Raw genomic sequence first — 18422 nt, 5'->3', positions numbered from 1 at the left:
TCAACTCCATTAGATCAGCCTACTCATCCAGCATTATCAGTAAAGAAACTAATTAGACCCAACACTCTCTTTACCACCCTTAATAAGATCCTTCAGCCCTCATCACCTGTACAGAGCGGGTCGGGTTCTCTGTGTAAAGACTCTGAAACTGCATCAACACACCGCTTTCTCTCCTCCACCTGATTCTCTGTCTACTGTTGAATACATTACATTGAATTTGTTCAGTCTGTTGCGTGAGCCTGTATCAATATTCTTCACATTCTGAATCTTTTTTGCTGTTTTTATAGAGTATTTGATAGAGTATATTTTTCTTATTTCTGGTCTATCTCACTATTAGACTTTAGTGTGCATCTATCTGCAAATATACAGGAAATCTCACACTTTTTCCAGCCTATAAAGACCCTCTTTGTATATTTTTTATGCTGATGACATAATTGGTTACTCATAAAATTACATAATATGATGCCTTAAATTGTCAAGAGTAAAACATGGAAACATTTATTGTGAATATAGAGTTTGGAGTCTTGTCCAAGGAGCCTTACTCTTGAGGCATGTTGAAATGTAGGGTTGTGGGTCTTGTCAAAGGACTCTTACTCTTGAAGCATGTTAAAATGGAGAGTTAGAAGTCTTGTCTAAGGACCCTTACGTTAAGATGTAAATGTAAAGTTAGGAGTCTTGACCAAGGACTCTTCCTCTTGAGATATGTTGAAAATGTAGAGGTTTGTCCAAGGACCCTTATATTGAGATATTTTGAAAATATAGAGTTAGGAGTCATGTCCAAGGACTTCTACTCTTGGGGTATGTTAAAATGGAGAATTGGGAGTCCTGTCCAGGGACGCTTATGTTGAGATATTCTGAGAATGGAGAGTTAGGAGTCCTGTCCAAGGGCCCTTATGTTGAGATTTATAAAAAATGGAGACTTAGGAGTCTTGTCCAAGGACCCTTATATTGAGTAGTCTTTTCCAAGGACATATACTGTTAAAATATGCTGAAAATTAAGAGTTAGGAGTCTTGTTGAATGACTCTTACTCTTGAGGCATGTTGAAATGGAGAGTTACGAGTCTTGTCCAAAGAGCCTTGAGACATGCTAAAAATGGTTAAAGTAGAGTTAGCAGTCTTGTCCAAGAAGCCTTACTCTCGAGACAGTAAAAATTCATTTCCAAGGACTCCTTCTCTTCAGATATGTTGAAAAAGTAGAGTTTTGTAGGAGTCTTGCCCAAGGACTTTATATGGCGATAAATTACCCCTTCAAACACACCATGCTTATTTCCCTTACAGCTACAGTGTAAACTCAAGGTAGGCAGTATGAGACTCTTGCTTTAGGAGAAGATGTAGGCCTACTAAAAAAGTGGGCAAGTCTGGCTCAACCTCTGGTTTCTATTGAGCAGACTTCTTCTGCAAAATCCACATCAAGCCATGCATTTCTGGCTTAATCCTCCTATATAATCCTCCTATATAATCCTCCTATACAACTCTTTATTCTCAACCCAAGAATCATTGGAAAAGACCCCTACATAACTCTCTATTCTCAACATACCTAAAAAATGAGAGTTCTTGGTCAAGACTCTTATGTAACTTTCCATTCTCAACAGGATTATGATAGTTGCTATAGAACATTCTTATTTAATTCCTATATAGAGTAATATCAATATACAATAGAATTTTTTTCCTTTGCTATACTATTGCCAAAGCCATGGTGGACCCACACCCCTCCACAGCTGAAGCGGGAGAACAGAGCAAGCTGTAGCATGAAGATGCCATTGAGTGATGGGCCACAGTTGAAACTGTCACAACATGTGGAGCCCCAACGGATTTGCGGGCATGACTGCCACCAACATACCCATTAGCTGGAGAAACACACCATACATAAGAACCCTTTCCACTCAGAAGAGGCAGAGTCAAAGGATGTTTTCATTCCGCTGGGAGGACAGAGAAGTGGTCATCCTGCAGGACTTCAGCCCCACGATGATGGAGGATGCGGGGTGAACACATCCGAAAAAAAACAAAAAAACAGCATGCGCTCATCACCGCCAGATGCCAGCGAAGTGACAGAGACATAAAGCTATAGTGTGATGAATGGCTATGGGCTTTACAGACGCTGCTCTCGACTGGGTGCACTGACACTAGACCAGACAATACCTGGCCTTGATACTCTGCTCCATTATGTGGTTGGTGTAAAGTCTGCTGAGTGATGGTCATTAATATGCATCCTGTTCCATTAGTGAAGTAATATCACCTCTGCTGTAGACCAACAGATGCTCACAGCTTCCTTAAAGGAACTCCTGCTTTTTCTCTCTCTTTTTTGCACCACTCTATTGCTTTGAGGCATCTAGCCATCACTTGTGTTCTCCTTCCTCCTTTCTCTCTTTTACTCTTTGATCTAGCGGTCATTCAATTAGCTTCAACAGCCTCTGTACAGCTCGGACATTGCATCACCACACAAAAACATTTTTCTTTAACCCTACCTAAACAAAACAAAACAAAAAAACTTTGACCTTTTGCATTTAGACTTTGCATTTTGTTACTGTCACATGTACGGTTTGCATTTGGTTACAGTTCTTTGTAATAATTTTAATCATGTTAATCAACCGTCAGAAAGACACACTATGGTTGTGTTCAGAATGGCTAACTTCATTAAATTCAGGGTTCATACACTTTTTAACCAATAAATTTCCATGACTTTTTCATTACTTTTCTATGCCTTCAAGACACATTTTCATGACCATACAATTTTTAAAACATCAGTGCAGACATGGACAATAAAGCCAAAAATCAACTACAACTATTATTGAAATTGATTATAGAAGGTCTAAAAAGAACCTGACACACAATCTTCAATAATTAAATGAGAGCTCAACTGTGTAGGGCTAAATTACTATGGAAGCACAAATATTTATAGACCAAATTTTTACATGACTTTTCCAAAACGTTTTGGGTATTTTTATTGTTCCAAAACTTATCCAGGCCTGGAAATTGCTAATTTCATATTCCATGACTTTCCAGTTTTTTCATGACCGCATAAGGAACCCGGTAAACCATTCACTTTTACTATATAGTATTTGCAACAACAAACCATCTTTGTGTGTGCCACTTTAAGGACTGTTACATTAAGATAAGGCGAGAATGGAGAGTTACGTATGAGTCTTTTCCCAGGACTCTCATTGTTGTATTGTTAAGATATGCTGAGAATAGATAGTTGGGAGTCTTGCTCAAGGACAATTATTGTTGAGATTTTTTAGATTGAAGAGTTCCATAGGAGTCTTGTCCAAAGACTCTTATGTTGAGATATGATCAGAATGGAGACTTAGGAGTCTTGTCCAAGGACTCTTATTGTTGCGATATGTTGAGAATGGAAAGTTACATAAGAGTCTTGACCAAGAACTCTCATTGTTGAGATATGTTGAGAATAGAGAGTTATGTAGGATTAATTTTTCCGATTATTATTATTGTTGAGACATTTTGAGAATGGAGAGTTAAGAGTCTTTCCCAAGGACATTTATGTTAATATATTTTGAGAATGGAGAGTTAGGAAACTTGTCCAATGGCTATTATTTTTTCAGATATGTTGAGAATGAAGAGTTAAGAATCCTGTCCAATGAGTCTAGGAGTTTTTTTTTTAGACATGTTGAGGATATAGAGTTAGGAGTCTTGCCTGGCTTGGTATTTAAACTCTACTCTGCAACTGCTAAGGCAGTGCTGCTGCTCAGTACGATTAACCACAAAGTCTTCTAGTTGCATATCTAAGCTGCAGTCAGATTGCAGGATCAGCAAGTCTGTGAAGGAAAAGGAACTGGCGTTAGCATTTTACAACATCAAGTGACACATTGGTTATTTTCTCTAGGAGGTATTTGATGCCATTTTCTCTCGACATCGATCCTGGTGTGATTTTTAGTCAGAACAGGCTTCTGTTAGCTGTTGGTGTTGAAGCTGGGGAGCTGCACTTTCCTTTTTGTCTTCAACTTTCTAGTGTTGGAGACACTGCTTTAGAAAGAGGGAGCTCACAATGAGTAATTGGTCTTTCAAGTTAGGTAGAAAATTGTGTAGAAACAGGGGTAAGATTACAAATAAATTAATTTAAAAAGCTTTTCTTTTGTACTCTTGAATCCCTCCCCCCACCCCTTGCCGCTGTGCCATAATATGATATAATATTGGTATGTATTTGTGGGTTTAATGTTACAGCTGATCAGCATACACAAGTTCACAGATGTGATCTTTTTGTATTTTCTTTCCAATTTCAATTGCATTTTTTATTTTGTGCAGTCAATTCTATGTTACATAAATTATATACATATTCCAATTTTGATTGTATGATTTTTTTATCTTCACAACTGGAGTAGATGTTCATTATTGTGGCCGAATCATTAAGCCATCACAATTTAGCTCTTGCTAAAGTGGCTCAGATTTTTGTGTTTTTTTTTTTTTTTTTTTTTTTTTCAGAAAAGAAACAGCATCTATCACACTTCCCACTGACTCACAGTGATCCTGACAGAGGGGAAAGAAGGAAATGAGAAAGCTGAAGTTTGAATAACAGCGCAAAGTAACATTAGCCGTATCTGTGCTTTGAACACATTGTTTCTGAAAACATTTGATACGACACGCGCTGAGTAAATAGGGAAAATGTGTAAACCACCATTAGCAGGTGCATTATAATGATAACATAATCAGTTTCATTTATAAATGTCAAAAAGTCTAAGTAAGGCTTTACTTCTAATGCATCCTGCTCGGCAGCAGAGTGCAATGGAACATTAATTTCAAGGTCTACAGACACAATTATATAAGCAAAAAAAACATGTCTGGCATTAAATCAGCTACAATGGGATATACACTATTGTGAAAAATGCACAAATACAGGGCTTTTTTTGATAATTACTAGGTGTCTAAGCCACTGTAGTCCATTAGACATTATAATGCAAACCTTAGTCTAACACATTTACGATATACAAACACTAAGGACTCTGTCAAACAACCTGTGCAATAATCGCTATCTTTCACCCCGTCAACAGTTTGTTTGCACACCTTGTAGGAATAAATCTGCACTGATGGCCGTGGTAGTCTGGAATTGAGGTTTGTTCAGGTAAATATCTGGCGTGTTTCTATCTCGCTGGCGGGAAATACAGGGGCGCAACTGACGGATTAAAACCCTGACAACAGTCAACAGTCAGCCGCCCAATCCTATCTTAGCCATGCACCATTACACACACACAAATAAACAAGCTAATCCAGCTTTTATATCAACAATAAACAGAATAGAAGTTTAGTTTCCTCTGCTGAGATGCACAAAATCGCCGCGCTGTTAAGATACAAATGCGCCAAAGTCAGAGCTCACCTGACTCTTAAACGGAATGATACACACTGACACACACTGATTGGTTTATTTCACGTTATGCCCAAAACAAACACACCCATGATTAAATAATAAAAAAAAAGAATTAAGTGAATTAGTTTATTTCTTTTGTGCGTTTTGAGATGTGCAAGGCGTATTTTTTTGTGCCCTCACGATACCAAAGACACACCGGCTCACCCTAAAATCGATGGTACACTATAGATTCTAGCTAATTTAATTCAAACTTTCCCTCAAACTTCTGCAAGACTACAGGCTCCAGTATTAATATTTGGTGGAATAACCCTGGTTTTAAATCACAGTTTTTATATATCTTGGCATCATGTTCTACTCCACCAGTCTTACACACTGATTTTGGATTTTTGGACTTTAAGCTGCTTTACTCCTGGTGCAAAAATTCAAGCAGTTCAGTTTGGTGGTTTGATGGCTTGTGATCATCCATCTTCCTCTTGATTATATTCTAGAGGTTTTTAATTTGATAAAATCAAAGAAACTCATCATTTTTAGGTGTTCTCTTATTTTTTTTTTTTTCAGAGCTGTGCTTTCACTCCTCTGAGAAAGACCTCTTCTTTCTCATAAGCACCCATTCCAAGGCTTTATTCCAAGGCTTTATTTCAAAGGGTTTATCTGGAATCCTCCAAAAATTGCAGACTCACCTTCTCTGGGTCCACTGCAGTGACGACCCACACACAGTGGGCGTTGTTCTCGTACTGGACCGGGTAATTCGGAGAGGTGATGATCCCTTTCGGACCTCGCAGGTTCGAGCCACATGTTCTTGCTGCAGAGGCGAGAAAAACAAACAAGAAAATAAGACGAAAATTGAAGCAGGAGCAGGCTTTTTATATTTTATTTAATTACTCCACTCCATTCACTTTATGAGGACCACCTGCTCTATGTGTCCATAAATAGACGTACAATTGGAGATTACAGCCCATCTGTTGTTAGACATTTCTCAGGTTCTTACCAGATCTTTGTTTTACGCAGGTCTGTGTCACTGTTAGTCAAACGTCTACGGCAGAGAGACGCGAGAGCTTCTATTATCTAAGAGACTTAAGTAAGAGACTTTTATTATCTTTCATCTATTTCTATGAAATTATAATAGACGTAGAATTTCAGACTGCAGCTCATCTATTGCTCAATATTTCTTAGGTTCTTATCAGATCTTTAGTCAAACATCTGCAGCCAAGAGACGTGAGAGGCTCACATTTATTTACAATTACATTTATATTATCAGTTATGGCATAATGATTATGGCACATATAATTTTAATGTGGTGCAAGAAGTGATGCACCCCAAAGAAACATTTGACCAAACTACATGTATTCCCTGTGAACACACAGACAAAGATGTCAAAGTGTTCCTAATTCTCATATTTTGCATATGTTTGTGGGAGCCCACAAAATTACAGAACCCTGCCTGATACAGGCCCCATGTAGCGTCACTGTTTTTCAGAGCTGGATTACTCACTAAGTTGATGACAGACTGAAGTTCCTGTGTTCCTGTGTTTCTGTGTTCTGTCTTTATACAGCCTGTAGGTAAGTTTAAGACTAACTCTGAGTTTTTGTTTATTTTTTGCTCTGTTTAATATCTAGAATCCAGTCGTAACAAAAGAATAAAACACTGTAATATGACCTAAAACTGTAAGAATACAGACTGAAGTCAGAAATTTGCCGTATCAGAGTCAAAAATGTAAGACAAAAAAAAAAAAAGTCAAACACGAGAGGAAAAGAGATAATACATGGAAATACAATCAGAAAGAGAATGCTCGGTATGCTGCTGGATTAACAGTGGAAATACTTCACGAAAAACAATACAAACGAAAAGATTTATATACACATGAAAATAAGCAACAGCTGAAAACAATTCTAGAATTGAAGCGATGCGATTGGCTGAGACCAAACACATGATATTATCAGAGTTACAAAAAAATGCATGGCAAAAATACATTAATCACTGTACTGTAAATATCATTTCTTCTTCTGACTCTAGACTCATTATGAAAAGGTTGCCAATTATTACATGTTTCCCTCGTTTAGATAGATCATTATCAGCAATAAAAATGTAGTATTTAGAGTTCTTATCCTAAGCTTTAACTCTTATTAGTGTAGCTTGGTGTGATTGCCTGAGTAGGTAAATAACTCCAGGCTATGTTATCCACTACACCGGCCTACTCAGCTCCAATCCCTCAGGTGTCAAGCTGAGTTTTTTCTACGTTCTTTGCAAAGGTAGATCTTCAGGGTAGGTGTTTCTAATAAAAATGGCAATGAATCTATCCGTCTGTGCTCTCCAATCCTATTCTGAGAAGGTATTAGCTTCTCATAGTCCCCTGTGTTTAGTAAAGGATTTTCTTTGGCAACTTAAAAGGACACGCTGGCATCTTTACTGTGGCCTCGTCTGATCCTCTGTGGGATACTGCCAGGGCTTTGGAAAGGTAGAGATGTGAAGAGATTACAGGCTGCAGATATTCTCAAATGGGGAATTCACATTCGCACGTCTTTGAGGACATCTTGACATCACTCTGAAACCTCTGGGAGAAAATTTCTCCCCACAGAAACGAAGCAAACAGAAACTTTAAAAGGGTCTTTATGACAAAAAAAAAGGGTTATGAAAAGCAAAAGCAAAACAATCCCTATTCAACCCGTAAGCAGCCAATTGTTTTCCACAACTTAAACGACTTAAAAGACTTAAAAGACTTAAAATAACTGCATTTGTGCATCAGTACACTGAAAAAAAAATGATGCACAAAATTTAGTTAAAAAAAGTTTCGCAACTTTCTGCATTTCCTTTTTTTTTAAGTAAATTTAATTTCATGTAAATTTAAGTAACTTCAACTCGGTTTCAAGACTTAAATGTTACACAGAGTAAATAAGAGAACTGAACTTCAGTCAATCCTTTCTTTTAGTAAACTTTACCTCATTTCTGCGTACAATATTACTTAATTACATTTAGTTAATTTATACAATATTATTATATATAATTTTAGTTAAAACACACATTTAAATATTTACATAATCTCAAAGATTTTTTTTATAAACAGACCAAGTCTCACTGTCTCGACACATGGACGGCATGTAATACATTCTCTTTTTTTAGTTTACTAGTATAAAGAATGTATTACATGCCATTCATGTGTTGAGACAGTGTAATATGTGTGTTTTAATGAAAGATATTTAAATTTCAGAAATTATAATATATTATGTTTCATACATTGTTTGAGTAATATTGTATAAATGAAGTAATTGTAATTAGGTAATATTGTATGCAGAAATGAAGTAAAGTTTACTAAAAGAAAGGATTGACTGAAGTTCAGTTCACTTATTTACTCAACATTTTACATTTACATGTAACATTTTACAAGTCTTGAAACCAAGTTAAAATTTACATGAAATTAAATTTACTTAAAAAAAAGCAAATGCAGAAAGAGTCCTTGGGCAAGACTCCTAACACTAAATTGAAACACAAAAGGTAAGAATACCAGTCATCATATTGGGCCAAAAAAAAACTCAGATCAGCCTATGTCTTTCAGTATGTTCAGTATCAGGACACACAAAGAAAACTATATACAAAAATGTAAACTTTTTAGTCTAAATAAATAAAAATGTTTAGTGCAAAATAACTTCTTAGTAAAAATTTGCAAGTAAAATTAAAAAATAAAAACTATATGAAGTAGTGCGCACACCATAGCTAGCTTTAGTTTGAGTAAAGCAGGTAGTTTCACACTTTTTTTTCTGTGGACACTTTTGAGTCTGATATTTACTGATATTATTTGGTCACTTTTTTAGGTGTTTTCTCAATGGGTTTCTTGTAGGGGTGGGCGATATGGCTCTAAAATAATATCATGATATTTCAGGGTATTTTTGCGATAACGATATACTTGGTGATATAGGAAAACTAAAATAATTAATTAATTTCAGGAATATAGTATAATAGTATAACAGTATAATCATAATGTGGCAAAATAAATAATAGAGCATAAAATAATATAATGCTGCAAATAATATTGCAGAATATTTAGTGCATGCATATAAACTGCAAACTAAAACAATTATACAATAAATAAACCTAAAGCTTCACAGTAAATAATAGACTACTTTTAAGACAGAACAGCCCTATTATCACGATATGGATTTTTAATATCATGATATTTCTGTGTCACGATATATTGTATACGATATAATATTGCCCACCCCTAGTTTCTTGTAGATTTAGCTTTACTGCACTGGGATGTGATCACTACTTTTAGAAATTGGATTATATATGGTTTATGTGTGAAGGGATTCCTGAGTAATTAAGCTGAGAACACTGAGGTGAGATTTTGGATGGAAAATCCGTATGTAGGGTTTTAAGGGTTAATGTGTGACTACGAAATCAGGAGCATTATAAATCAGCTACTACTATTAGATACAGTGTATCTAATAGTATCAGAATAAAATGATTAGTTTGTGAAAGTGTGTTTTTTTTATTTTTGTAGGATCTGTGGTGGCTTTTAACCCCGTCTGCAGAGCTGCAAATTGATGTTACAGACATCAGTAAGAAGAGGAAGTCTTGTTAATTACCCGTCAGCCGGCGTGTTGAATGAGCGGTGGGGAAGAGTCAATTCAGAGCCATTCCTCATTTACAGGTCTGCAGCGTAGCCTGTAATTAAGTCTAAATAATCTCTGGAGATCACCAGCGCTTCTGTTCAAGAGGTGCGCAAAAAAGGAAAGCCCGCGGGGAATCATTAAATTATGAGGCTAAAGAGTTTTTTTAACTTTCCGTTTTATACCTTCAGCCCTTAACTCATCCCCGGAAAGCAGAGGCGGGGGTGGGGAGTGAGAGGGGGGGTGTATTTAAGTGTTATCTTTAAAGAGGGTGCTTGGCGATGCCGAGACAAAAAGTGTCTGGATCAATCAGTGATGTGGGGGAATTGTGCAAAGAAATTGTCAAACACAGTTACTCTTCCGCCCGGAGGTCTGAAATACTGCCTTATTTAATTTTGATTAATGTCTTCAGGGGGACTGGTGTCCTCTTTGCCTTTGAAGACAGCAACCAGTCCAGGTCTCAGCTTAACCTTAGAAACACCGGCCCGTTTCAAGTGTGTTTCTCAGAGGGAGGCAGAATCTCTGGGCTGATATAAGTAGAAGATAATCGTTGAATTAAAAATACATTGTTAGATATTCTGTAGTCTACTATCCCTACTGCAAATGGCGCGGTTCCATGGCAAATGGACCATCAGTCCCAGAATTCTACCTGGACAAACTTCAGAAAAAAGCTGTTTCTTCCTGCACTGAAGGTCTTATACAGAAGACGAGACGACCATATGTCTTTTCACTGGCTGCTTAAGAAACATGCAAGACTTTCAGTTAAAGATCGAGATCGAGGTTTGCACCAAATAAAAAGTACAACATAACGTACAATATAAACGATAATTAACTCCTTGTTGTAGATAATAAAAGCATCAGTGACATCATCGTTACATCTGTTTAAAATAAGGTAAGAAAATGTGGCTAGATTAAAGGAGCAATAACCATATTTTTAGTAGTAAATGATAAAATGGTCAGTATGTGTCATTAGGTATTAAGGAAACAGGCAAAGTTCAAGCAGTCATCTCTTGTCAACAGAGCTTCAGCCAGTATTTTCTAGCTAGAACTGTGCGGTACATCAAAGAAATATGTAAATCAGTTTTAAAAATAGGTAAAAACAAATTGGCTAAAAATAATTTATTAAAATAAATTATTAAGGAAACATGTAAAGTTCAAGCACTGTCATCTCTTATCAGCTAAGCTTCAACCAGTATTTTATTACTAGAACAGTTAGAACTGTGTGGTACATCACAGAAATCTGTGTGGATTTTGTCCTCAGACCCCAGACCCCAGACTCTGACTTGATGCTCATTTACCAACACAAGCTCCACCCCCAATATTGCCAGGTTTAAAAAAAAAAAAAACACTACAGCATTGCTGCAGCCATGGATGCTAGCTAACAAGCAAGCAAGCGGTCTGATTCATTCGAAACTTAGCTGCTATGATATGAGCAGTAAATTCAATGGGTGGGGAAAAAAATTGAGCCTAGAAGGACTACAAGACAGCCGGCATGCTGCTACTTTTCTCCTGAATATATGAATAGATTGGCTAAGCTAATTTAGCTATTTTTTCACAACCTTGCGAATAGCTTTTTAGGGACGGGGGTTTTAAATAGTTTGAAAATTAGAAAATTAGAGTGTTCGCATTTCTATCAGCTAGTTTAGCAAGGTTAGGTAAAGTGATCTGGACTGTGCTGGCTAAAGTAGTCATTGTTTATCTACTTTTTTTGGGGGAAACAGTCTTTTATTGTTGCAATTCCACCACAAATCAAGCTCTGTGCATAATTTAGTCCACTTTAGAAAAGCCGTATGTGCACCCGGCGCTCAAAATTGACAACATCTCTATTACATAATTGAACTTTTCTCTCAAATCCTACCTTGTCCTTCAAATCCGTGTGAACAACAAAGCAATTTTGCCTAAACTACCTTATTTAAGGTGAAGAGAAAATGAACACAGGCTATGGAATAGATACCCTACTGCTGAACAAAGAGGCTCCACATCAAAATGACCCCTTTCTGCTGCACATAAACAAGCCCCGGGGATTAGAGGTGAAAATCACACAGCCATTATTTCTGGTTATTTCAGCCCGGTTTTCATGGACGAGGAAGTTATTGTGCATGATTCATTATGCGCTGTAAAATAAAGTGCAGCTGTTCACACTTAGAACGACAGGGCAAGGTCCTCCGTGACGTTTACGCATAAACTCACCTCTTGACTTTTAAGAGTGTAATCTTTAATATTTAAAAGTGAGTCTGAAACCCCAGTGAAGAGTCCCCAACTAATTAATGCGTTTGCCTATTTTTAGATTTTAAAGAAGATTCTGCTGAAGCATAAAGGCTATAAATTGAAGACAGCTTTAAAAATGTTTATAAAGTAGGTTCATAAACTAAAAGCATAAACTTCACATGATTCTTATTATATTATACAACTCTGAAAAAATGAAGAAACCACTTCAGTTTCTGAATCGGTTCCTCTGATTTTGCCATTTATAGGTAAATGTCTGAATGTTTAAAATTTAGAGCAGTTATTTGAAGAAAATGAGAAATAAAAGTTAAAAATAGTTCATATTCATAAAATTGTAAGAGTTCAGAAATCAATATTTGTTGGAATAACGCTGGTTTGGTTTTTCATCACAGTTTTTTCATGCATCTTGGCATCATGTTCTTCTCCACCAGTCTTACACACTGCTTTTGGATAACTTTATGCTGCTTTACTCCTGGAGCAAAAATTCAAGCAGTTCAGTTTGGTAGTTTAATGGATTGTAATAATCCATCTTCCTCTTGATTATATTCCAGAGGTTTTCAATTTGGTAAAATCAGAGAAACTCATCATTTTTAAGTAGTGCACTGTAGACTATAGGACTCTGTGGGCGTGGCCTAAGCTTTTGTTCTTAATAGCTTTTTAATTTTTCCTCTTACATTACTTTTACTTTTATACTTTACGTAGTTTTGAAACCAGTACTTTTTTAAACACTTTTACAGAAGTATTTTATTAAACCCTAGAATCTATACTTCCACCTACTGAGTAATGAATGGAGATACTTGAAATCATTTTTTTTTTTTTTTTTCACTCAGTTTGTTTGGGGAGGTGCTCGTTGTCACGGGTTTGTTTTTCCAGAAGATAATGAACAGGTTAAACTCTTTACTATTTCTGACAGGCAGATGGCAATTGTCACCAGGCTCATAGCTTTATTACTGTTATGTTCCACTCAGACGGTGATAAACAGTGATTACTGGATGTGCGGCTTGTCCTCATGCAGAAACTTGCAAACAAGCATCTGTTCCAGTTTTTTTTTTAGGCACATGAGACGTCTCAGTGCACGTTCTGCTTCCTTCCTTTCCATTACAAAATTTTAAAAAGTGACAACTTTACAAAACGAGCCCATAACGTTACGGGACAAGAGGCTACAGAGATGATTAGCCTTCAAATACACAGAAAAAAATGATGCGTACACCGCAAAAAATTCATTGGCAAAAACTAGACCAAATATATGCAAATTAAGACAAATATATGTATATTAAGCAAAAAAAAAAAAAATCTGCCAATGGGGTAAGCTAAATTTTCCTACAAAAAGCAATGGCAAAGTCTCAAAATGAGTGAAATAACACCTAAATCAAGCAAAAAAGTCACTGTTTTTGGACACAAGAATCAGAATAACTTGATTGCTGCTTGATTGTGCTTATTTTTAGTTCAAATTACTGAAAATAAGGTACGAATTCTAAGTAAGAATGAATGTTTTTTTTTTCTTAACAAATAAAGTCAAATAAAAATGCACTTAAAATCTAAAAATGTGTGAAATAATCATATAAAATTCTTAAAACAATATCTAATTGGACAGTTTTACCTATGCCCAATTAGATGTCTATGTTTAAGATGCTCCTTCTTGCCAAATATTGCTCTTTTTTTGTTGTTTTGCAGTGTGCAAAATAATCATATAATATTTTTAAAACAACATCTAATTGGGCAGTTTTACCTATGCCCAATTAGCTGTCTATGGTTAAAATGCTCCTTCTCGCCAAATATCGTTTTTTTTTTTCTTTCTTTCTATTTTATTTTTATTTTTTTTTCTTGCAGTGTAGCTGTCACTTATCGGCTTTAACAGAAAAAGCCAGTCAATCCTAAGCTGCGATAAGAAAGCCGTCCACATTTCGGGATTGAGACGCGAGTTTCCAAAACTCCTCACAGACGAGTTTGAAATATAAGCGACACAAATCCCCGGTTCTTAATCTTTGGCGTGTGTTCAAACAAGCACTAATTCAGCACAGGGTGGTAGGAAGACGTTCATGTTTACGAAAGCAAGCAAAACTTTAATTAAACTTGAAATTGTGTGTTTAAATGTGGCTTGGGTCCAGGTTAGTGCGTATTTAAGAGACGGGGAGGGAGGCGCCGTGGCTAGGCACTCAAAATGACAGAGTGTAATTAAAGCAAACATCACGTCTAATTAATTCACCAGACTGGTGCATAAAAGGACAGAATGTGCTCGGGAAACAAAGAGTGAATTCCATTGCCAAAAAAAAAAAAATGCAATGGGCACATGAGGGCTATTTTGCATTATATGACTTTGTAGAGCGCCTGCAGTAATCTCTTCAGACAGAGGGAAGGAATGATTCCTCCGGACACGTCACAATATTTATGGCTTTATGTTTAGACTTTTGCATAAACAAAAACATTACCAGTGTAATGTGCGGTACGATGAGTATGTGGGTGATTAAACTTCAGTGCACCAGAATATGAACTCGCGAAGTTCCATAAGCCTCTGCCAGATGCTACCCAGGATATAAACTATGGATTGCAGAGCCCTGAATCTTCGTTGGCATGTGGTGCACATCCCACTTAACGGGAGACAGAAAAATCTACGTATCTATGGTCAAAGAGAGCTGCAGTTAGTGCTTTCTCACCTTGTGGAGAAAGCACTAACTAGACAGCCCTCTTAAGAGTTCATCACTTAATCAGGTATAGGTGCGAACCACATTTAACCACCACTTAGAGTCTAGCAGCAATCATCAGAAAGCTAAATAGAGAGAAAATAGAGCGATGGATGGATAAGCAGCTTTGTTTTGTGTTTTCAAAAAGTAAACTACAAGTAAAATTTCATCAGAACAGAGAGACAGAACAGTTCAGAACATTACAGTGATACTCGTGATGTCCCATAAGCCTCTGCCAGATGCTACCCAGGATATAAACTATGGATTGCAGAGCCCTGAATCTTCATTGGCATGTGGCGCGCATCCCGCTTCATAAGAGACAGAAAAATATACGTATCTATGGTTAAAGAGAGCTGCAGTTCCTTGTGCAACTGTAAGATGGAGCAACAGTGCTTGCGTGTGGATAGCAGAAGACATTTATTAATGCATTATCAAGGCGTTGTATTCAATGTGCAATAACTAATGCACCTTGTGGAGAAAGCACTAACTAGCTAGCCATCTTAAGAGTTCATCATTTAATCCAGTATAGATGCGAACCACATTTAACCACCACTTAGAATCATTAGAAAGCTGAAGCAATCAAATGGATAGATAAGCGATAGAGAGATGTATAGATTAGAAGATCTTTTTTATGTTTTCAAAAAGTAAACCTACGTAAATCTACAGTTCAGTTCAGAACATGATGAACGTGATGTTCCGGAAACCTCTGCCAGATGCTGCCCAGGATATAACCTAAAGATTGCGTTGCCCTGAATCTTCATTGGCATGTGGCGCACATCCCGCTTAACAGGAAACAGAAAAATCTATGTATCCTTGGTCACAGAACACAGAGCTTGTGTGTGAATGGCAGAAGACACTTATTAACATATTATTAAGGCGTTCAATGTACTTTAATGGGTTATAACTGATGCACCTTGCTGAGACAGCAGAGAACAGACTTCAATGCCCACTAACTGGATTCCCCTGTTAAGAGTTCATTGCTTAATCCAGTATAGGTGCAAACTACATTTAACCACCACTTAGAATCTTATCAGCAACCACCAGAAAGCTGAAGCAATCACGTTGATAGATAATCGATAGAGCAATGGATAGATTAAAAGATCTTTTTTATGTTTTCCAAAAGTAAACTACAAGTAAAATGTCATGTTAAGAGACAGAACAGTTCAGAACATTACAGTGATACTCGTGAAATTCCAGAAGCCTCTGCCAGATGCTACCTAGGATATAAACTATGGATTGCGTTGCCCTGAATCTTCATTGGCATGAGGCGCACATCCTGCTTAACAGGAAATGGAAAAATCTACGTATCCTTGGTCCCAGAACACAGAGCTTGTGTGTGAGTGGCAGAAGACACATATTATCTCATTATTAAGGCATTGTTCTTCAATGTGTAAAGCACCTTGCGGATAAATCTCAGTACAGACTTCAATACCCACTAACTGGACTCCCCTGTTAAGAGTTCATCGCTTAATCCAGTATAGGTGAAAACTACATTTAACCACCACTTAGAATCTAACAGCAATCATCATGAAGCTAAAGGAATCACAGAATAGAGCTTGTTTGTGTTTTCAAAAACTAAACTAAAAGTAAAATTTCATCAGAAAAGAGAGACAGAACAGTTCAGAACATTACAGTAATACTCATGATGTTCCAGAAGCCTCTGCCAGATGCTACCCAGGATATAAACTATGGATTGCAGAGCCCTGAATCTTCATTGGCATGTGGCGCGCATCCCGCTTAACAGGATTTGACAATGTCCTTACAGAAAGTGTCGGGACGGGGCCGGGGCAGGCCGTATTCACACTTACTCCGACAGATCGGCCTGTGGTCACTCCAGGCAGCCAGGGTTTCAGTCACTCTCTGGCAAGTGATGCTCTTTGATCCCTGCAGCACATAGCTGTCATCGCAGGAGAACTGGATGCTGGCGCCGACCCTGCGGGAGTTTGAGGGGGGGAAAAATGACCATCAGCAAATGACCTGCTACGTAAATCATACACATTCATTGCAGGCTTGCAGGCCTACTCTCTCTCTCTCTCTCTCTCTCTCTCTCTATCTCTCTCTCTCAGTCTCCCTATCCTCTTTTTTTTTTCTTCGTCAAATTGGAAAAGGGTGGAGGGAGCGCAATGCAATTCTCGAAGCGCTTGTCTCAGCAGCCGGACTTTCGCCTTCCAGTCACTAAACCTGCAATAAACGAGGGTTTTTTTCAGACCCAGTTTAGCCCCCTTATTTTCTCAGTCATCCTAAAGCCATTCTATTAAATTGAGTGCCGGCGACCGAACTCGGGGCTACACAGAGGAGGCCGAGCGTCAGGGACGAGCTTCAGAACTGCCAAGCATTGAGCCGGGCTGAATTTTTTTGTAGTAATATGGGTTATTAGAGTCAACAGCTTTTACTACTTTTTTTTAAATAGTTCTACACTGATCAGTTGTCTGATTCATCCTGGACATCACCTCTTGCAAAAACACACTACAACAATATTTCACCCTTTTTTTTCCTTTAATAACAGCATTTGTCTTTTAGAAATTTTGCATCATTATTCTGTATTCATTTCTAGTACGTGCTACCAAATACAATACAGGCCAAAAGTTTGGAAACACCTTCTCATTTAATGACTATTTACATTGTAGATTCTCACTGAAGCATCAAAACTATGAATGAACACGTGGAGTTTTATGTACTTAACAAAAAATGAGCTGAACCTCCACAGTCACCGGACCTGAACCCAATCCAGATCCAGGTTTGGGGTGAGCTGGAGCACAGAGTGAAGAAGACAAAGGAGCAACAAGTGCTAATAAACACCTCTGGGAACTCCTTCCTTCAAGACTGTTGGAAAACTTTTCACCTCTTGAAGCTCATTGGGAGAATGATGCCAAGAGTGTGTAAAGCAGTAATCAGAGCAAAGGGTGGCTATTTTGAAGAAACTAGAATATAAAACATGTTTTTAGTTATTTCACTTTTTTTTGTTAAGTACATAAAACTCCACATGTGTCCAAACTTTTGGCCTGTGATGTATACTGTACATCGCGATGGAAGAATCTATGCATCACATCAAAAAATATATATAAGCCAAAAAGAGCTTATAATAGATGAGTTCATCTACTATCTCTTTTGTGAGTTAAACATTACAGCAGATTTTTGCAGATTTCGATTTTTGTTGTCTCTTCTTGGTCACAGAATGCTGTAGTTCCTTGTGCAACCATAAGATAGAACTTCAGAGGTTGTGTGTGGGATAGCAGAAGACATTTATTACCTGGTTATTAAGACTTGTACTTTGTACTTTAATGTGCATAACTACTGCACCTTGCAAAGAAAGCAGAGCAAAGAGAGAGAGAGAGAGCGAGAGAGAAAGCAAATTAACTGGATACCCCTGTTAAGAGTCTATCGCTTAATCCAGCATAGGTGCGCTCCACAGTTAATCACCAACTAGAATCTAGCAGAAGCTATTAGAAAGCTAGGAAGGAATCACATGGATAGATGAGCAGATCTTTTTTTTTTTTTACGTTCCCATGCCAGCAATAATACCAGTAATACCATCTGTTCAACTGTTATATGACTGATAGCCCAGTTCATCAGGCCACTGAGACCCTTTTTGTG

The 18422-nt window shown here is 37.3% G+C and overlaps 1 protein-coding gene across 2 annotated transcripts in view; it reads right to left on the bottom strand.

Moving 5' to 3' along the window:
- The window catches only part of LOC103026874 (CUB and sushi domain-containing protein 1), a 602854-nt gene that overhangs the window by 236761 nt on the left and 347671 nt on the right, over positions 1–18422 (bottom strand). For both annotated transcript variants that reach the window (XM_049481560.1, XM_049481561.1), the window contains exons 9-10: positions 16637–16761; positions 5998–6119 (exon numbers count right to left, since the gene is read on the bottom strand). In XM_049481560.1, coding sequence (XP_049337517.1) covers positions 5998–6119; positions 16637–16761 — 247 coding nt within the window. The remainder of the gene's footprint in view (positions 1–5997; positions 6120–16636; positions 16762–18422) is intronic.

This window comes from Astyanax mexicanus, chromosome 7 (assembly GCF_023375975.1).
Source record: "Astyanax mexicanus isolate ESR-SI-001 chromosome 7, AstMex3_surface, whole genome shotgun sequence".
Lineage (NCBI taxonomy): Eukaryota > Metazoa > Chordata > Actinopteri > Characiformes > Acestrorhamphidae > Astyanax > Astyanax mexicanus.
This window is presented reverse-complemented; position numbering and strand designations above follow the sequence as displayed.